Raw genomic sequence first — 22431 nt, forward strand, 5'->3', positions numbered from 1 at the left:
TCTGACATTTATTGACCACACAGTTCATTATCAGGTTAATCAATGTCAGTGCTGAAATTTCTCATCAGTTGCAGCCCTGGTTCCTGCCGATCAAAGGGCGTCATCGCTCCCTTTTAATGTCAAATATTCAAAGTGCTGCGTTTCATTGACAGAAGCCTGACAGTGATCAAGAGAAGCCACTGAAAATACTGAATAAAAACAGTGTTTCTGTTAAAAAAAAGCCACAAGACTGTGACATTGTACTGATGGAGTTTATTGGAAACTGTACAGATTTCAGTTCCTGTATTCCTGGTGGAGCCACTTTTGCAGACAACGTCCCGTTCTCTTCTTTGTGTCAGTTCTTTTTGTTTAAATGTTGGTGCCCAGGATTTACTACCTCTCATCCTTAAATATATATAATAGTGAAGAAGTGAGTTTTTCAGTTTTATTCACTCACTTGCCAACAATGTTCTCCCAACTTGAACCTCATCATATGTGTGATGAAGGCATTGGGTTTGTTCATACTCCCATCACCTCAACTCCAGCTTCCATGTTCTGCATCATCATAATACACCCTGCATTACCCTGCATTAGCTGCTCAGTGTGTTTGGTAATCCATCATTGGAAAATTCTCTCTCTCTTCTGTCTAGTTGATTCCCAGTATTGGATGTTATGACAGTTTGTGCTGCTGGGTTATAATCAGATCCATGGTATAGCTTAACCTTTTCACATCCACTCCAGCTGATTTGCTGCTGTCAGGCAATACATGCACAATATTGACTTTTTTCAGATATTTTATTATTTTTATGGTCAGTTTGAGCCACCACTCCCACAATTAGTTTTCATGGTCCTGATAAACTTCTCACATGTGAAACTGTGTTTAAGATGGGTAATGTACGGACCAGCCAACTCCTGTTTTTTTTGTTTGTTTTCTTTTTTATTTCTATTGTTTTTCTCTGCGGATGGAACCACAGATCTCCAGGGAAATGTTTGGCTGTAAGTTTTCAGAGCACGAAGAACAAGCTGCAGATGAGCAGTTTTTTCTGTCTTGTCTTATTTTGTATAAACAAGACATTCATAGTGTGTGTATGTCTTTTTACTGTGGGGTCATGCCATCAGCCTTTGGCATGTAAAGTTGTGACCTGAGCATGAACTCAGCACTGACATTTACAGGGTCTATGTGTGTGTATGTGTGTGTGTGTGTGTGTGTTGGTCACCCTGGAGGGCATACACACACACACACACACACACACACACACACACACATACAGTCACACAAGCTCAGGTTCATCTGGTGACTGGGATTAACAGCAGGAATAGTGATGAGAGTGCTCTTGCTCTAATGACTGAAAAGTGTTTCATTTTAGAAACCTGATCAGCGTTGCCTTTACTGTCTTACTTCCTTATTTCTTGTTTTTGTTTTCCTGCGTGTGTCCATGAGCCGCTGCAGCACACCTACAGTTTAATGTGAAACACAGTATGCAAATGAAAACCAAGTTCCTGTTAATGTTTGATGGCTGTTGGTTTCAGAAAATCAATTCATATTTCGTGTATGAGTTACATGTATAGTAGTACAGTACAGAAGTAGTATAGTATCAGTATAGTATAGTATTTGTTCCCGGTGTATGACAGCAGACAAACCAGTGATTTTCTTTCCTATTGTTAAAAAAGAAGTTGTTTATGTGAAGCAAAGAGCAGGCACGTTAAAAATGAATGGAGTTTGTTGTTCATCATTAATAAATAAACAGTTGAGGGTGTCATAAGAGAGAGACTCATAAAGGGAAGCATGGTTGTTTTTATATTAATTAATAATAATATAAAAATATAATTAATAATAATCTCTCTCTCCCTCTCTCAGGTGTGGAGGTGGACGTTCTGTCTGAAGCGGCTCCTGTGGTGGTTTGGAGACTCATTGAGGCCATCGAGAAACATGGTGAGGGGCATGATTACAGATGTGGAGTGAATGCCAGCCTCTCCGGCCGTAGCTCAGGTTGTCAGATGATGATGAGCGAAGGTTTTGGTCTCTGCACAGCCACGATGTTTCCAAACCTGGCAACCCCACTGTGACGTCAGGACACATTCACTGCACTGATATGTTGTCATGTTTATATTTCTGTTTATCTTTAGGTTCAACAAACAGGATACAACGTGTTGATGTGTGAGTGTTCGAGGTGTGTTTATGAGTGATAGAGTAAGGCTCAGACTGGCAGCTGTAATTACAGTTATTCATTTCTAAAGTGGGTTATTCTTTTTTCTTTATTAAAAAAAGCTGAATCTCCTCTGCATAAGATGTAATGAATAAATATGGAATATTTCTGTGTTCTGCGAGCAGCAGCTGGTGCATTTTATAATTCAGCAGGACTGTATGAAAAATGTAATTTATCTCACCAACTGTAACCTGGAGACTTTATATCATTTGTAAAGCATAATGTGCATCAGTCTGTCTCAGCCTAAAGGAAAAACATATTTTCAGGCTGACACGCAGCAATTTTCTCTGCTGACTTTCTCTTCATTCTTCCACCTCTTGTTTTCTCTGCAGGTTTGAACAGTGAGTCTCTGTATCGAGCCCCTCCAGCCTCTGGTGGACCTGTGGAGCTGCGGCAGGCTCTAGACTCAGGTACACACTACATGAAATCAGCTGGTTAATTGAAGAAATGTCATCAAATGTGAGGATTTGCTGCATCATGAATATTTCGGGGTTTTGGGCCGTTGGTTGGATAAAACATGGATAACATATAAAGATGTGCTGGGCTCAGTATCTCCCTCTGAGCATCACTCTGACACAGTTAGCTGCTTCTCTCCTAGACTCATGTGGAGTAAAAAGTCCTCTTATATTATTTGTAAGGCACTCTCTGCTGGTATAAAGATAGCTGCAGCTTTGTGTACAACATGTGATACACTAAGAGCAGCTGTACAGAATTAGCATGAAACAGTCAGACCTCTGAAGCAGGCAGTAAAGGGGTGAAGGGAAAAGCCCTGCAACAGAAGACAAAACCGAAGACACAGGAAAGCAAAGCATGTTACTTCAAAGTGTTTGCTCCTGTCATGTCTGCACAAGCACCCGAGTCACATTTACTGACATTTCAGTAATATACTTCCAACATGGCACAAGGTTGAATTCTTGATTAAAATGTTCATCAATTCTTGCGCACAAAGAAAATATAAATAGTTTATTTAACCATGAACACTGTTGAGCTGTTTGTGATTGTAGGAGAGAGTCTTCTCAGGTCATATCACACAAAAAACCCATTAAAATATATTGTCTGTTTTTTTCTAGTGCAGTTCAGGGCAAAAGAGTAAAAATAATCATCAGACCATACATCTCTTTAATGATGATCTACGCCAGCTGCTTATGGTATCCAGCACATGGCTCATCCAGCACGTCAGAAACACCATCAGCAACTTGTCATTTTTAACTCTGCTTGGATGTTTAAGGACTTGATAATAGAGGCAGGCAAACTCTGAGAAAATGTATTATTGGATCCATGAGTGAGAACTGGGTGCAAACGTCTCATTCAGCAGCAAAATCCATCAGTGATGGAAAAGCCATTCACAGAGAGATGAAGCCGTCACATCTGGAAAGATCTAAAAGAAGGAGAGAGAAAGGTCTCTTGTACTATTTTGTGTCCCCAGCTGAAGTGGAATTAGACTGGCTTGAATCTCTGCACACCAGTATAGAGTAGAACCAACAGGTGACATATCATTAACAGCCACAGCTCCAAAATCTCATCTCCTGTCTTCCTTTTTGTGCTCACACCAGCACCAGCCCCTGCTGAGACTGGACAGACTCGTATCAGGCTGCTGAGGCAGAGCAGAGCTGAAGTAGCTCAGACAAAAAAAGTTGGCCAAGTTTGAGTTGCTGAAGTTCAGGTTTGGCACCACCAGGGAGTGCTCTGGCTCCGTACTTTATTTTGGGAGGAAGACGGGGAAGTTATTAAATCAGACTCTGGACTCCACTCTGAGGAGGAGCGAGAGGAGAGACAGGAGGGAGGAGCAATATGTTTATTCATTTACAGTATGATGCTATTGATTGGAAATGGATTATTCATTGCAGATATTCCATATGTCCTTACCTGTACAGTGTGATATGTGTGTAAAACACAGGAGCTTCCTGACTGGGCTCTGGTCTTATTATGCAAACTCAGGTCAGGCAGCACTGTACTGCAGCTGTGTGTTTAGATGTTATCCCTGGTGTCACAAAAAGGTCACAGACTAACAGATCCTTGTGAGTTAGGAGCTGAAACTACAGCTTGGCTTCATGTCACAACAAAATTACAGGTAGAAACAGAAATGTCTTGTTCTATAATAACCAGGGAGGTAGTTACTGTGTTTCATTTGCATGTTGACAGTTTCTTTGTGACTGATTAAAGGAAATCCATGCATTTATATGCTGAGATGCATAGTGGTACCATTGCTAACGTATGATTTAGCACAGTTACAGTTACATCTTTTACAGGAGATTTCTTCCTTAAGAGTTTACAACACATATACTGCAGATGTTTTCTGTGCAGTAACAGAACAGTGAGTAGTAACAGAAGTGAAAACCTGGTTTGGATTGCCTGGACTGTAAGTGGATATTCACTGCAGCTGTACTGTTTCTGAAACACGTTTCTCAGATTTAAAGAGAGTGTAATACAAGTTAAAAGTTAGTTTTGTTTGCTACCTCAAACACTGAGTTCAGACTGCACTAAATCAGCCTGTTGGCAGCTCTGAGCGGGAGCATTTCAAACACTGTTTGAATATCACTTCCCTAAAAGAGCATAACAGATCAGTAAATTGCACAAAGCACCAACTCTGTCAGTCTGTGATCAGTGATCCAAAGGGACGAGCGAAAGGAGGGAATCCAAACTTTCTGCTGTCTAATTTTTATTTTCAGTGTTTTGAGAGAAATAATTCTCCTGTAAGTCCAGAGAGTTGGCTGCTCACAGGTTTCAGTTGGAGTGGTTTTATCTGGGTAAATGAGCCATGAATTTATGGGATGTCCACTGCTTTAATCAACTTTCACATCATTATTAGGGAGGAGACGGCTGACTTTTAGTTTAAAACCTCTCCTGGTGCAGCTTTAGACTCCTGACTCATAAGGTCCAGTAATGTTGTAAACTATGAAAATCAGATCCAGGTTTTATTGCACTGGGAAATTCCCTTTAATGTTTTGTCCAGGAGATTCTTCTGATTTAAACAATCAGGATTATGGGACCCAAAAATGAGAAGAAATGATTGGTTATGATGGATATTTTTCTCAGAGCGAGTCCAGTTTTTAAGGAGAAAAGGTCAACAACTCTGCAAATCCAATACAGTATATTGAGTATTAAGAGTAGATTTAGTACAGAAGACCCAGTAAACACACACATACACAGACACACACATACACCTGGCCTCTTTGGGCAGTGGTGGGAGGTCAGCATGGGGCCAAAGATATGCACATACTCAAAGTAATTAACTGAAAGGAACTGACATGTAGGCACTCAGAGGAATTTAACATACAGGCTTGACACGCACACCCACATATATGTTGAGACAGAACGGGGGCTGCATGAGAGAAATCCTATGCACGTTATGGTGGAAAATGCAGAGAAATGCAGCTGCTGACATCCCGCAGTCACACCGGCTTTATGTAGAGACAGTGGTCTAATAGACATGGACAGATCCTATGGAATATATATGAAAAGCGGTAGCTTGTGTAGAGATTTGTGCTGACATGTGGCTGTGAGGTCACGAGAACACACACAAAGGAAAGGTTTGGTTTGAATGATGGAGGGTGGAGAGGGATGGTCTGATGACTGTGTGATGTGTGAGAACAGCTCAGGAAGGACAGTGGGAGGGCAAAGAGAAAGAAAGAAATGTCGTATAGAATCATCCTTTCCTGTCTTTCCTCAGGGTTGTCAGTGTGAGGTGTGCAGCCAGATGAGGAAGGAAAAGTAAAGGTAAAGGGGAAAAACATAAAACCTGCCTTACTGTCAGGGTTGTAGCCAGGAGGTTAGAAATACTCTGGTCATGAGACTCAAAGTTTAAATCTTTATTGATGTGTTTGTTGGCTGAGCAGTGGTAACATTTCCAGTTATAGAGTGTTAACTCCCCCAACATATCACCACATTAGTTAACATACATCCATAAATAAAATACAAACTGAATGCACTAAGAATTCCAATCACTTGTTAGTGATTATTGTAATAATGTTATTATCTTATGTATGTTGCAACCTTAGATGAAAAACATCCTGCGTCTCTGTAAAGTTCAATCAGCTGTATCTCTGCAAATATTTCCATCTGACTTCACACCTGTTAAAGTATGTTTTTATTAACTATGTGTAGATTAAGGAAACTGCTAAACATCAGTCTTTATACTTTTGCTCGCTACAGTTAACTCAACACTGTGTCTCTCTGTCACAGCCTATTATCTTTCCAAAAACAAAGCAAACTGGAGTTTATTTTTCAAACATCAGATTTGGCCGTGACTTCCTGCTTCCAACTTTGCATTTTTATGAGCTTATGCTTCTTATCACAATGCTGTACATTCCTCTGGCGAACATTGTCACAGAGGATTATTAAATATGAGGTTAAAGAGCAACTTGCAGGCTACATTTTTAAAGAAATGTATATTTAATGTATGAAAACAGAGCTCAGAACCGTGTAAGACTTGTTGCTGGAGCGGTTCCTGAGATCCACTCAGATGCCGCACCGGGCCACTGTTAGCAGCAGCCTCTGGTTCTGCCGTCAGCAGCGGCGGCGGCAGTAATTGTCACGGACCCTCTGCTGATAAAAAACATGAGCAGAGTCCTGTTTTCTAATGTTTGCTATCTTCTAAATTAGCCCGCATCGTGATTTAAACAACGGGAGCGTGAAGTGTGAACTCTCTCTCCCTCTCCTCTCTCTCTCTCTCCGTAGTGTGGAGTTGTATTACGCAGTACTGAGCATGCGCCGGTTACCGGTTTGAAAATATACCGCGGTTTGAAGAAGTCAGTTATTATTTTACGTCATACCATTACTACGGTAACCAATCCCCCCTCGCCGGGTTAAAACAGAAGGTGCGGGAATCCCTCGGGTCGTGTGCAGCGCGGATTAATATGACCTGACGACAAAAAGGTAACCCTGTCTATAAATGAGTGTGTGCAGCAGCTATGACAGTTAGCATGTCTAGCATCGGTGAAATAATGCTATGGGCTTGTTACTACGGCAAATAACAGTTCGCTAGCAAACGTTAGCTAGTTTTCTTACTTCATGGAGCGGAGTAGAACAGAGACGGTGTATTTTTCTGAGAAATTAGTACTTTTACTTTAGTACTCACATTAAATTAGGCTGATAACACATCTCGTTATCACTTCTGTTCTTTAATTCACGTTTTCCACCATTGTGTATGTGAAACAGCCTGCTGGTGTTTTTGTGACTGAGTTGCATGGAGACTTACAGTATCAGTTATTCAACAAATTATGTATGTTCTGAATATATATGTATGTGTGTGTGTGTGTGTATATATATATATATAACCTCTTCAGTTTCAAAACTTGAATTTTGATCCATATTTATTAATGTTAAACTTTGCTCTAACTAGGCCGGTGTTACTTCACTTCCAGTTTTCGTTTTTAGATGTGGAAGCAAAATTCTGTCACAAAACATCTCCAGAAGTCACTATAGTGTGTATATAAGTATATATTTCTAAAAATCTAGTTTCTACATCATTTCCCTACACACTTATTCACTGTGGTCTCCAACCTGCAAGTTCCTCTTTAAACTAGTTCTGGGGCTTTGTATAACTGCAGATTTTAGATTAGTGTGAGAGAACTGACTGAGTGGTTTTTATTCATCTTGCACCTTGTGTGAGGAGTTGATTATTGAACACAGTACGACAGTTTCATTGAGTATTCTGTAGCTTGGATCTTTTTTTCATAGTTTTGGCCACTGTACCTGCACCTATCAGTTAGGATTCACTCTCTGAAGTCATTGCTGAAGTCTGGGGGTGTCATGATGTGAATGGGATTAAAAGTGTGGTGAGTCCCACTACCCTGAGCACTGTAGGTAAAAGTTGAGCCATGAGGTCACTCTGCAAAATCAAACTGAGGTTCCTCCAGGTCCCTGTCCTCTCAGCATTGTGTGAAAACAACACAACTGAATCTTTTGTTAACATGAAAGAAGTGAGATGCTGCAGTTAATGACCTACATCAGTGTGCTGCGGAGCTGGTTTGGTATGTTTCACGGATCATTATTAGAGCATGATGCAACATCAATCACTCTGCAGGGAGAGTATCAGAGCTGCTGCAGTGCTCTGCCTCTCTCTCTCTCTCTCTCTCTCTCTCTCTCTCTCTCTCTGTTGTGTGTTTGTGCTGCTTGTGTTATGGAATAATGTTACGTAACAGGGAGTTGTTGCATTGTGTGGAAACTCTCCGGCTATTCCACAACCTCAGATCCTGCCTAATTGATCCGTGTGTTATTTGCTGCACATGTACACTGTTTTCCTATCAATGTGAGGACGTGTGTGGTGTGTGTGTGTGAGTGTGTGAGAGTCACAAAAGCTCAGAAAGCTTTCTAGAGCATTACCTCATCAAGTTGACCTCCGATTGGTACACGGCCCGGACGTTGCCATGGTGATAGCTAGCCTTTTTTAGCCGGTTGGTTCTGCTGTGCCCACACAGCGCGCAGTGTGTTGGCCCAGTAACTCTGAGTGTGCGTGTGCATTCTGATACTTCTATCTTTGTGAGGACCAGACTGAGCTTCACACCTTGAGAGTGACGACATTTATGAAACATAAGGATTTTGGATGATGAGAGCAGAACAGTGAAGACATGACACAAGTACACATGAGGACGTTTAGGAAAATGAGGACATATTGCAAAAGTGAAGGCATTTTTTGGACATTGAGGACATTTTGTACAACTAAGACATTTTAAGAAGATATATTGTGTAAAGTTAGGCTGTTTTTTTTTCTTTAGGGCATTTTAGTAAAGTATTTGTGGAAAGTGAGGACATGTGTGAGGGACAATGATAATAATAATAATGATAATAATAATAATAATATTTGGTCTAGCAACTTTTACTGAGAAAAGTTTGTGGACATTTTAGAAAGTACGGACATTAAATGAGGAGATTTTTGGAAGGTAAAGGCACTTCTGGACAGTGAGAATATTTTTGAGAATGAGGGCATTCTAGGAAACTGAGAATGTGTTTTGGACAATGAGAACATTTCTCAGAGAGCAAGGACATTTTGGAAAAATTTGAATATTTTGGAAAAATGAGGACACTTTATGAGGTTGAGATCACTTGTGGAACATCTGATGGGAAACGTTTTTGAAAAGTGAGGACATTTTTGGGAAAAGAGGACATTTTATCTGGTCCTCACGTCTTCCAAGGGCTGAACTGAGAATTGAGAATTGAGATTTGATTTAGGGTTAAGGGTAGACTGAAGTTTAGGTTCAGGAGTCTCCCCCAGAATGCATTGTGTCAGAGTGTCCTTACAAGTATAGAAGCACTATTGTGCCTGTGTGTGTAGGAATAAGTGGACATATGGGCATTTTCATCACTGCTGGGTTTGTGTGTCAGTGTGTTGTGTGTCTGTTTGTATACTTTGACCCAGTTAGAATGTGTGTGATGATTACATGGATGTACACACACACACACACACACACACACACACACACTGTGCCAACTTGTCAGGCACAGAGTGGGCAGTCTCTGTTTTGGAAACGATGACTCATGTTGGCTCAGACTGTAGCAGAATACACAGTGTCCTCCATACAAACATCATACACTGACATACTGCACATAACACACACACATGCAAACATACTGAACATAAAGACATATAGATACACTGCCGCTCCGTCCGTTCACCCACACACACTAACAATCAAGAATCATTTATTTGTGTCATAATTTCTCAAACTTTAACAGACATAGTGAGGAATCCTGACAGACTTCCCGCCTCTTTCTCATCCCGCTCTCCTCTCCATCCACCTCTTGGTTCAGATGGATGGAAACGTACTTTCTTCCTCCCCATCCTCCCATCCAATCCGTTAACTGCCTCCCGCTAACAACCTATCAACCAATCTGCAGCCCTGGAACCATTAAATAATCTTTTATTTCACTGCACCTCCTTTATGTACGCTTCAATCTCTCTCTCTTCCCTTCTCATCTTCTATCTCTTTTTTTCTCCCTCTTTTTATTCACTCATTCATCACCGTCCCTTTTCTTCCCCTCCCTACCTCGCTGACAGGAGCCGCTGAGTTCAGCAAAACACAAATTAAAAGCACTCCTCTCCTCCATCTCTCCGTCCTTTTCTTCCCTCTCCATCCCTCCATCCTCTCCGTCCATCCTTCCTCTCGTCTGTCGGTCGCGGCCCTGCTATTGGTCGGAGGTGATGTCATCATCTTCCTCTGGCGCCCGTCAATAACCTATTAGAAGCCGGCATTTTTACAGTCAGCTGGGGAGCAAAGAAGTGCAACCACACGCACTCCAACACACACTCACTCACAATGGACGTGAGGTGGAAACAGATAAAAGGCTCAGGCTGCAGAGGTGTGTCAGTGTGTCTTAATGGAGGCATTTGGTAAAATTGATGAGTGGTTCTTTGTCACCAAATGTAGAAAGTTCCACGGCAAACAGTGTGAAGGAAAACCACTGTCTCTCCTCTCAGCAGCCTGTTGTTCTTTTGAAGCCTGGAACTTTTTTTCACCTGGGAGAGAAAACATGAAGAGATGTACATCCATGTGTGTTTGCAGGTGTGTGTGTCTTTGCATTACTTATCTGTCTGTGGAGCTGTGACTACCAATCTGCAACTCTGTCCCATTAAATTACATTCATATTTGAAGATCCAGTGCAAGTTTTTGTAGTAGTGTGTTCTTTATGTAGCGAGACATGATTAGTAACAGCGTGGAGGTCGAGGTGGTGGATGAGTGTGTAGCTCGTCAAACTTGCATGTGTGAAACCAAAGTTTGTGTCACATCACAGGTGTGCTGTTAACATTTCTGACTGTGACCACGATCCCTCCCCAGCGTTAACCAAGTGCCAACCTTTCCCCGATCATAAGTTATCTGCCGTAACCATGACGTTTCTCTGACCTGACTGTATCATGTTTGCCATATTTTGTGCAGTGCAAAATTGCAAAACAAATAGTTTTGCAGAATGATCTAAAACTGACATTTGGGTGTTTGATGAGAATGACCTCCTGTAAGAAATGAGCTCACAGGTCATCTCTGCAGCAGCTCATTACGACCCAGTTGGCGTTTTTAATGGTGTACAGGTATTTATTGATCATTTTTGTCCCGAACCACTCCAGTCAGATGTTAAAATTCTGTGGAATTAGCCACCCTTATCAGTGGAAGCTAAAGCTGCACTGAAAATCCTGATTCTCAGTAAGTTTAAAGGTTTACATGCCAACACAGTGTGACAGGATTTTACAGCTCTGGAGCTTTATCACAGTGACAATCACTGCAGCCTCTGCTGTGTGATGATCGCCTTGTAAACACTTCCTCTTTATTTTCTGCCAGATGACACTTCTGCTACTTTTGGCACATTGAGGACGCCAGTGCAGAGGGCTCAGTGTCACTGCAGGCTGTGTTGTTCCACACAGTGCTAATGTCAGTCAGAAAATCTCAGAAATGGAAAACATGCAGCAGGTGAAGTAACAACATGAAAACTCAGAATTTGAGATCTGTGTGTTCAGATGAAAGTCAGGGTGGCAGATATGTGACTGATGTGATGTTTGCACAAATCCAGAGTTGAGTCATTGACACTCTGTGGTACAAACACAACCCGATCTTTCCACCCAAACCTCGACTATTAATAACAGTTATATAAACACAGATTCACTTCTGTTGAATAAGATGTTGATTCAGAATCAGTTCAGGTCAAAAGAAAAGCATCTTATCCATCATATGAGAAGATGATGACACATCAGATATGTAATGAACGTCTAGCTGCAGTGGTCAAAGTCGACTGAATGCAGAAATGTACAGCACACCCACAGAAAATTCTCTCCAGCTTCTCACTGTCCTCCTCCTCCTCCCTGAACACTGAACAGACTCACAGCATCTCATTCAGTGATGTCATCTCTCTCACAGCGCCAGCGTGGCGTCTAACCATGGGCACAGATTTGGGTATGGACAGAAGGAATATCTCCCTTTCAACGTCAAGGTGTCCCTGAGTTGTCCTTCCCACATCTCAAACAGTCTTCCCATTTTAACTCCACACAGTGTCACCAGTCAGATCTATGCAGAGTTGCCAGGTTGCAAAACACTGCCTATTATAATATAGAGTGAAAGATGTGGGGGTGGGTGTGATCTGGCAACCCTAAACTTCAAACTGTATTATGCATTGTTGACCAGCTGTAGTAGAGTCAGTGACAGTTATCACTGTAGGAAAACATGAAGACATCAGGTCATGTGTAAAGAGGAACTGAAGTGTAACAGCTCAGAGGAAGGTTCTGTAATCAGTCCAAACATTTATCTTCTTTAAAATTAGTGGGAGAAATATTTACATTTCATGTCTCCCCCACTTTTACCATGAGTGGATCAAGAGCAGAGTTATTGCTGCATATGGGTCATTATGACATGCACATTACTCATAAAGTAGATTAGCCACAGCTTGTGAAACTGATTGGTTTGTTAATGTCAGCAGCAGTCTGAGCAACACAGACACAGACTGGCAGAGCTGCAGACTCTCCAGAAGTTCAGGAGCTGAATGAAAAAGTCCAGGAAGAAGTTTTAGATATTAAAGAAGGTCTGAGCTTTGCTCTTGACTTGTGTCGCCCAAATCAACACAGTGAATGAAGGTCAACGCTACAGATTCTCAGCTGAGATTTGAAAATGGCAGCAGCAGATGGTTCAAACTGTGAAGCATCCAGCATTTTATTGAAAATGTATCTCCTCTCTTCTCTGTTTGCTCACTTCCTGTCTCAGATGCTTATCTCTGCCATATGTTGCCCAATACCATGAATGACAGACTGTTAGAAACACACACAGTTCATCTTTTGACATCTTTTATTCTCTTTCTCTCTCTCTGTTTTTACAAGCTGACATTTTATCACGTCACATCTAACTCTCGGTCCCCAAGAATGTGCATTTGCTAGTGTTTTTACCTGAGGTTACGTGTTTACATGTTGACCTTCCTCTCAGACGTATAAATCCAGACTCCTCAGCTGGGGTTGGTGGGTTAATGGTGCTTTCAAACAAGCAGTAAAGTAGAAGTGACTGCAGTTAATTAGAGAATGAAAACAGTATTTCTGGTAATGCTGTGGAAATACATAATCCTGAATTTAACATGTCAGGTAATTCTGTTCCTTATGGTTTTAACTCATTAATTAATTGCATAATTTGTGTTAAAATTGCAGCGCTCACTGGGTCATTAAATCTTGACTCACCAAACAAGTTTTTGCACTTTGACCAAACTTCTACAGTCTTCATCAGAGATGAGAACCAGTCTTTCAGAATGGTGGTTTTTCAAATCTTACATCAAGTATTTGAAATGAAAAATTAAACATAAGCTATGTGGATGGATGCAGACCTCTGTGAGAAATGTGCTTCTCTCAGAGGAGCTGATTTATCTTTTAAAACAGATTCTCTCTCGACTATTATTAAGTTTTGGCCTTTAGATGAACTTTTTCTCTCTGCAGTCTGAGTCTGTTTCAGTTTCTCGCTTCTCTTTATTCCACCTGTGTGAGAGCTTTCTGTGCCTCCCTTTCTTTCTCTCTGTACTTTATTTCCTTCCTGTTGCATCTTTCTGAGTCCATGTTGTGATATCAGTGTGTGTGAGAGCAGAATGCCAAGGACAGATGGGTGGACGGAGAGGTGAATGCGTGTTCACAAACACAAGTGCGTACACACAACACATACACTGCACTTCCATACACACATAGACACTCTAACCAACTCCTGCACACAGCAGGGAAATATTTGACTTTATTCAGTATAGAAATTCAGATTGAGATTATCACTTTGGGGACCAAACACACACATGGATACATATGGAAGCACACACACAACCTGAACCCTGTATACTTAATCCTGTGGTCAGTGAGGAATGAATGTTTCTGTCTCTATTTTCTTCTCTTTCCCCCTTTTTCTCCTCCCTCTCTTTCCTGTCCTTTTTGCCTTTTCTAAATCCATCAGGATCTGGTTGAGTTCTTTCGCTAAGTTGCTGCTCTGAGCAGAAGTGGACAATTTTAGCCGCCTCCTCCTTAAAAGTGTCTCTAAATTACCCAAAAGTGTCATTTTTTGGCCTGTTACATCAGAAAAGTAGCACAGCAAAATTTCTTTGAGCATTCTCACAAAATAGGTGATGCTGGAAGCTTGGTGATGTAGTTACTTGCAGGGCTAGCTGACAAGCTCTTGTGCTATCTAGTAACATGTTAACACTAGCTTCCCAAGCTAGCTGGCTCGCTACCAGTTAGCTAAGGTCACCATCAAAGAGCAGTATTGTCAAGACAGTTTGCAAATGAAATGAGCTGATTTAAGTCTGAAATTTCACTGTCAATGCTGAGATGACACAAAGGCCTGTTCATTAATTAAAGAAAGAAAACCTCCTCCATCTTCCCCAGAGTCACGTAGGAAGACAGATCAGTCTTATGTACATGTGTCCAGTATGGAGACAAGTCGAGGACGTGCTGTGTCTGACTAGGACAAAGACTAGAACCAAGGAAAACTTAGCAGCCAAGTACAAGTGGAAAAATTAACTCTAAAGGAAGAGAACATACAAGAAAATATGGTCCTAATACAGATAAAGTGCACAGTAAAACCATTTGTTATAGGCAAAATATGCATAAAAGCAATCAAACATCCATGCATGTGTGTAAACACACATAAACCCAAAGTATCTCCTGGGTCCATTAAAAAGTGTAATAAAGTTTTAAGCAGTAGTATTTCATCAGGAGCAGTTACAGTGTCTTTAATGGTGTCTTTAAATGTTAAATGTTTCCTCAGTCATCGTGCAGATCTTGGTGAGTGTATTTTATGTTACTCAAACTGGCATTAAATTGGTCACAGGAATAAAAGTTAAAGTGCCAGAAACAAAAAAAACCCTCTAACATTACACAGTATCTACACATTCAGCCCGAGGATATTATAATGTGTTAAAACACACTTGATGGTATGTGGATATTATCTTGTATGAAACACACTGTATATGGCTTTATTTATTTATAGCAAAGGCTATGAAGCTCTTAAACCCATACCCTGGTAAAAAGACTTTCTGGTTGTGACTCTGAAACATGAAGAACAAAATGGCAGCTTGAGATGAGAACAATGGAAATGTAAACACGAGTTTGTAATGACTGACTCACTGCTGAGACAGCGTGGTTTTAGAGGTTTGTCCATGTTGTGATTTTGTAAGTTCAAGTGTGTGTCTCATGCTCAGCTGATTATTGCTCATCTGCTTTAGATTTGTGGTGAAAACAGACGAGTTCATCACAGTGAAGATCCTGCAGCGTTTGACAACTCCCATATTCTCCACTTACGCCAAACTGTAGATGTGTGTGTTTGCAGCATCTGTCACCCCCCAGTATCATCGTGTGTACGTACAAAAACATAGTGCTGAACTTAGTTTTGACAATTAGCCTCTGATAAACCGAACTCATATGACCTAAAACCTTCTGACTGTCTCCATCTTTCTATAACTTCAGCATCTCTTGACCTCTCTCTCTCTGTCACACACTCACAGATTTTATCTTCTGTCAGGAATGTATGAACCCTCCTGTGTTTCCTCATGAATCCGCAAACCCATGACCTATGTTTGAGTGTTTTCATGTTCGCTGGTTGATCCATTAGTTTATGAGCACTCACAATAAGCCTCAGCAGAACATGGCTGTGTGAGTGTGTGAGGTGGTACATGAAGATAAATATATACAACAGAAAGAGAAACAGTGTGGTTTTGGTTGCACTGATGCATTCAGAACACAGCGACTCAGCTGTTTACCTCCATTCTCAGATTTGCTGCGTCTTGAGTTTAAACATAATCATTTCCAACTGATCAGATGAGAACATCAGGCAACACAAAACATGAAAATCCCACTATATGTTACTGTTTTTCTTAATGTGTGATATTCAGTTTTTTCTGTGATGGGAAGGTACAACTGAAATTTTTAACTTGTTAAAATGGTGGCAAGTGAAATTATCCATCAGAGGCATTTAATACATTTCAATTTCTTTCTTTCTTTTTAATATTTTTTTTTGTTAACAGCAGGATCAGTGATCATTTCACCTTTTCCCCTGGAGCTCCCCACGTGTCTGCTCATGTTGTACCACAGCAGATATTAAAAAGAAATCATATTCATAGCATATCTCTGTGCTGTTGCACTGCCTACCTCAGGCAGTAGCTCTGCTCTGTGCAAACTAAACATGTGTATAAGGTGACACAATAAGAGGACAAACATATAATGCCTTCTTTCATTTCAGCTGCATTATGTCAGGTTATCTCTACATTTGATTCTGTAAAACCTGAGATTCTCTGAGAGAAAACACTGTAATCCACTGCAGTGACGATGAGATTCTGACATGTGATTATGAAGATACAGTAATTATTTCAGGTGCAAACAGAAAGCCTGGCTGCTGCCATGGTAATGTTAAGTCTAATAATATTTTACTGCATTTGTACACCAGCTTTGGATTTCTCTTCTCTCCCTCTTATTTCGAGTTGAGGTGCTCTTTAAAGTGGCAGCTCTCCTCTCAAATAGAATTGATTTAAATGAGAATCTCTATTTGACAGGCCACTCTGCCTCTGTGAGTCTCTAACTCTCTGCTTTAGTCTAATCATTGATATTGGATTATCTGGGTCCAACTTTTCCAAGAATCCCTGGTCGATGTTGCAGTTTTTCCTCAGAAAATTGCTTGTTCGACTGAATCAGAGCGCTGTAACGCTGGATGAGAGCAGATGATCACATAGCTTTTGTAGTGTAATATGATTCTTATTGGAATGCTGCTGCAAGAGCACACAAAGCACAAACACATCACTAACAGGCAAACACACAATGCACAGAGGAACACAGGGGTTTTGTGTATTACATTAAAATGCAGCTTTATCTGATTAAACCATACTGCCGTCATTGTGTGTGAACAGGGGATTGATTTTTGTCCTTCAAATTTCCTGTGGCCCAAGTTCAAGTTCAGTCAGAGTGCGTCTTTCTTCTGTGTTAGTTCTGGACCTTACGGCCTTGGACGACGTGCGGAACGAGGCAGCCTTTGCTTCACATGAGACACACGGTCCTTTACTGGGTCACTGAGCATCTTTTACGTCTATGATAGGACCTCTTTACATCCACTGTACCTGTACACTCTACTTCAAGATAATAGAGACATAATCAGTGTTCTGTCCTCAAACGCCTCGCCACAGTGACCTCAACAATAGTCTGAAAAAATTCAAACAGGCCTTGCATTTCATCCATTTTTTTGTCGTCGTTCCTTGAAAGCTCTGACACTGAGTCAGTTTGTGATTTGACAGCCCTGACCCACTTAAATAGAAACTCGAGAATCATTATTGTTGATGTTGTGACACCTTTCACTTTTGTCTAAGCAGAAAGAAAGAAAGACCCACTTACAGTTACTACGATACCCAGTAGTCACTGCAGATGCTGTGCTGATGCCACAGTCATGTAGGATGAAAGTTAAGAGATGAAAATATTCCCATGGTTATGGCTCGAGAGCATTCAGCTTATATTGTGTATGGCTTCAAGTAACTCATCCTGTCAACTTTGTATTTAATTATCTTTACTTTGTCTGACATATGTTATACTCTGAGTTATATGTAAATATGGAAAATTCTGACTTAAAAAAGCACCATATGAATAAAGTTATTAAATGCGATCACTTGTGTACCAAGCCTGATCATCAGAGCTTTCAGAAATAACTCAATAACTCACCAATAGCTTTAGTTTTGTACAGCTGGGAAAGTTTTTTGTGTACGTGAATATGGATCTGATTAAAGAAGAGGTAACTAAGATGTATCCAAGAACCAAGTGGACACCATCTCAACTTTCTACTTGTTGATATGTGCTGTGGACAGATTTCAGTCAAACTGGAAAAATGGAGGTTGTAGATCTTCAGCCCTGCTCAGTATGAAACTGCAGTCAAGCAACACATTACTTAGTAAGTGTTAAGTGTACTGACACTTTTTTAGATAATGAGCATGGGAGAGAATTGCAGTAATTATATTACAGTTACTAATCTGAGTACTACTATTGTGTGTTTGTTTGTTCACTGTTACCAGGAGGTTAATAGAGAATTTATGTTGTTTTTGTCGGTGTGTGTTTGAACTGAACTGGTCAGGTACGTGTTGGTTTGGCTCAGTAGCTGGATGTGTGGGGGGGTAGAGTAGAAATACAATTCTCAGTAACTCTGGTGTTGTCTCATTTCAATGTTGTGTCCTCTCAGCTTTCCTGCTAACAAAAGCCTTAAGTGAGGAATCACTTGGTTTTGCTCGGAGGTGGAGGTTTTGTAAATCCCAGACTTCAGAGGTGATGCTGTGTGGTCTGATTGTGTAACCTTAATAAAAATGACTTCACCTGACCTTCAAACAGTAAATACAAACTATTATCCAAGCACGTCTAACACTCCACCCAGTCTCATCCAAGCTAATCAACCATTCCTGCCAATTGGATTCTCTGTAAGATGCAACAATCCAATAACTAGACTCTGCTCTTGACTATTGACCCAGCACCACTCCATCCACTCATCCGCTCATCAATCTATCCTTAGATTCATCTGTCCATCTGTCAACTGATCCATAGCCAAAGCCTGTCAGACAAAGTCTTGATTAGCTGACGGACGGATCAAGTGTGGAGAGGGAATTTGGCCATTTACCTGTGTTTGTGTGTGTGTCAGCGTACGGCCAGTGATATGATGCAGAAAGCAGGAAGAGGGATAGAAAAAAACAGAGGAAAAAGAAGAAGTGTGTACGGAGAGAAAGGTTGAGATTGAGGAGAAGGACAAAGACAAATTGAAGGTTAAGTGACAGGTTGGAGTTGTTCCTTCAAGAGGAAGATCAGAAAAATCAGCCTGAACCTGTCGATGCATCACAACCCAGACACTTACATGAAGTGATAATCAATAATGACCTATTTGGTCATGAGTGAACATGAGTGTGTGTGTAGCCGTGTGTTTCTGTACATCTGTCTTCAGGTCATGTTGGTGAAATGCTAAGCTGAGTGAACAAATAGGGTCTGAGCCTCCTGCTGTGTGTGTTGAAATATCCAGACTACACTGCTAAATGTGTTTACTTGATTCAGGACTCAAAAGGACTTGATGAGGTGCAGACTTTTCTCAGGGAGCAGGAAGAGTGACACAACGTGAGAAAAATGTAGGCTGATGTTTTCCGGGAAGGCTGCAGAGACTAAAAGGTGAAAGTGAGACAGAGGATGAAGACTTTGGGATAGAGAGAATAAGAGAGAAAGAGAGAGAGAGGATTGAATTGATCTGGGGACTTTTCGCTCCCAATCCCTCAGTGAGCAGTGTAATGATGCTGTGTTGGCTGTGGCCCCAGAACCCAACTCTGTTTCATTAGGTGTGATTAAAGCTGCCCTGCTGACTGAGGCCATCCTGCTCAGCACACCTCATCTCACCCCTCCGACATCACTCAACCCGGCAGAGCCAGGCCTCTGCTCCCCTAAATCAGCTACGACTGTGTCGGTGTGGTTAAAACATGTTAGCAAAACAATGAGCACAGAAAGCTAAAAAAGCTCCACAGAGCTGAGGGTAAAGTGTTAGTTCTCTGTGGCTTTGTCACCACAAGCTATGAATTTTAAATTACACTTAGTCATTCAGGCCATTGTTAATATTAAAATGGGGATTAGTGCAGCTTTGAGGTCGTCAGCAGGAGAGGACATGAAGTTAATTTTCTTCCTCCACTTCTGAAATAATTCCTGGGAATCTGTGGTTTTACTGCTGGCTACACTTGTTTCATAGCTGGTAACAGAGCAGTTGTCTGGTCTGCATCTGCAATAAACAAGTCAGCAGACACTCGTCTGTCTTTAACAAAGGGATTTACTGTCCTCTTTGGCAGCAAAACACAGGTCTGTACATACTTTAACTCCTCGGGGCTTAGATACTTTTCCAGCTGATTAACTAACACACACATGCACTGTACATCAATATGGCATCTGAGCTGCTTTATCAGACACACTGACATTTATTTGTTTGTCTTTGTGAAATAGGTGTTGCTGGAGGTTAGGTGGTGAGCTACTGTAGCTGATGATCCTCCAGTAAAGTTTGCTGTGAACATGGTGGAGCTAGCCAGCCAATGATAGCCCTTCAAGCTAGTTTGCTTTCTGAAATTGCTAGTTCTAGTTGTTTACCCAGCCAGCCAGTCTGCCACTGAGGCCACCCTGGTCATCCAGCGGTCAACTGGGTCGCCCACGTACGGCTCACAAGTGACACTAGGGCAAAAAAGAAGCATGGATTAATCTCATCAGAGCACAGACAGATCGTGGTTAAATAGATCTCCGATCAATCTGGTGATTTCTGATCTCAGACACCAATTTTCCCGGTGTCTGATACCAAGAAAATTGGCGTCTGATAAGAACAAATAGCTGTTTTTGTTCTGCACGAAGCAGCTGTCTGCGTTTTCCATCATTGATTAAAATTAGTCGTTAACATTCTGTGAAAGGCCTTCATGGTAAATTCTTGTAAAATCTTATTATTTATTTGTGTCCACATTATGTCCATTTGAATTTTCACAGCACTAAGTAATGAACCTAGTGACTTCAAAGAAATCATGTGCATTTCTTCAGAACAATCGTGCCATTTTGCTGTTAGCGTGGGAAAGACACACAGTCATGTTTCAGCAAAATGTGTCTTAAACAAGCAGTTTTTGTCACTGCTGCCTCTCTCTCTCTCTCTCTCTCTCTCTCTCTCCACTCTTTGAAGTCATAACTCATGACCAACCAACAGATTGTCTTCTGGATGCATACATACAGGATCTGCTCTATTGAAAATCCTGTTTTGCAAACCTAAATGTTGTCATTGTCCAACACAAAGTAGTTACACAGAGCCTCTTTGTACAAACCTAACAACCATGTATGTTTTTAGAAACCTGGTAAATAAATAATTGTACCAGACACAGTAGATTTGCAGTTGTAGATATTGTTGTGTTTTCAGTCTTATCACCTGAACTTCAGCAGTAGATGGAGTTTGGTTAATTATCATGTGTCTGTTCAGTTCAAATTTTTCTCTTCCATGTTGGCTTCAAAAACTGAAGTTCAAAGTTTTATCCTGACATTATAACTAAACCTGTTTTCTCAGCGCGATCTCCAAGGTCAGGAATGAACTTAGAAAATATAGTTCATTTATAGCTTAGCTATGTATAGCTTTCTATACACCTTTACACTATATATATATATATATATATATTTATAGTGTCTTCGAGGAATACCTCCTGTCTAGGTTCAACACAGGTACAATTTCACATCATGTGACATCACATTTCTGCACCAAAATATCCCCAGGCCACGAAACAAAAAAAGGTGGCAAAGTGGATTCAGGAAAAAACAGGAGAAAAAGAGTTGCTTCTCTGAGTGGTCGACACTTGATGGCACACATCCAGACTGTGGTGAACTCTGATACAGAGCTGCTTAAAACAGCCTGGGATTCAAGGATAGCACACTTGATGCTGATTATGACGATTCCTGCTGTGAGTGCATCTGCAGCATTATCAACTCTGAGCATTCCCTGCTGCATTTTCACAGCTGGACAGTGGTTTAGAGAGGTTTTAAAGAGTTAAGCTGCAAAACTCAGTACAAAGAAAGAAGCTTGGTTGTATGTAATTTCCCCAGTGCAAATTACAAACTCAAGTGCAGCAGACATTAGCATTGTAACTAGCTAGTATTGCTCAATTGTTTGTGCCAGAAATGCAAACTAATCTAACACCATCACCACCATCATTATTATCACCAGCACAAATCCCAACCTAATAAAAAATAGCGCTCTCAAATTTACAAATTCCAATCTGCTCTTCAGGAAACAAATTGTTTTATGCTCTAATACCCCTTCACTAACCCACCCCAACACACACACACACACACACACACACACGCCAGAAAAAGTGTATTAATATCGTTTCATGAGCGTGGGTCCCATGGCAACACCAAATTTGCTCTGTCTGGGTGTTGGGGTGATCGAATCCCCCAGACAAATCACTGCACAATAACACAGGCCTCAGTGTGGAGATGTGAAGAGGTCATCCATTGATATTAATGCGCGGTGGTTTACTGGCCTGTGTGATTGGTTAAGTTTATTCAGGCATTAGTTAGAGGGGCAAATCAATGGGATTTAACAGCCATTTTGACTCCAGAGAGTCTGGTGCATATGGTCCCAGGGTGGGGGTGGGAGGGGGTGAGGAAGATGAAGGATGGAGGGAAAAGAATAGGAAAAGAAAGATAAGGAGGGAAAGGAAAGGAAAAGAGGAGCAAAGGGAGCTGGTGTAGGAGGATAAAGGATAAAAGGCAAACAGGAGAAAGGTCAGGGAGGAAGAGGAAGTGAAGCAG

At 41.1% G+C, this 22431-nt stretch overlaps 1 protein-coding gene across 1 annotated transcript in view; it reads left to right on the forward strand.

Moving 5' to 3' along the window:
• Window positions 1–22431, forward strand: part of pik3r3b (phosphoinositide-3-kinase, regulatory subunit 3b (gamma)) — a 170757-nt gene that overhangs the window by 51715 nt on the left and 96611 nt on the right. The window contains exons 3-4 of the mRNA XM_018688208.2: window positions 1838–1912; window positions 2519–2596. Of these exons, the coding sequence (XP_018543724.1) occupies window positions 1838–1912; window positions 2519–2596 (153 nt within the window). The remainder of the gene's footprint in view (window positions 1–1837; window positions 1913–2518; window positions 2597–22431) is intronic.

This window comes from Lates calcarifer, linkage group LG17 (assembly GCF_001640805.2).
Source record: "Lates calcarifer isolate ASB-BC8 linkage group LG17, TLL_Latcal_v3, whole genome shotgun sequence".
Lineage (NCBI taxonomy): Eukaryota > Metazoa > Chordata > Actinopteri > Centropomidae > Lates > Lates calcarifer.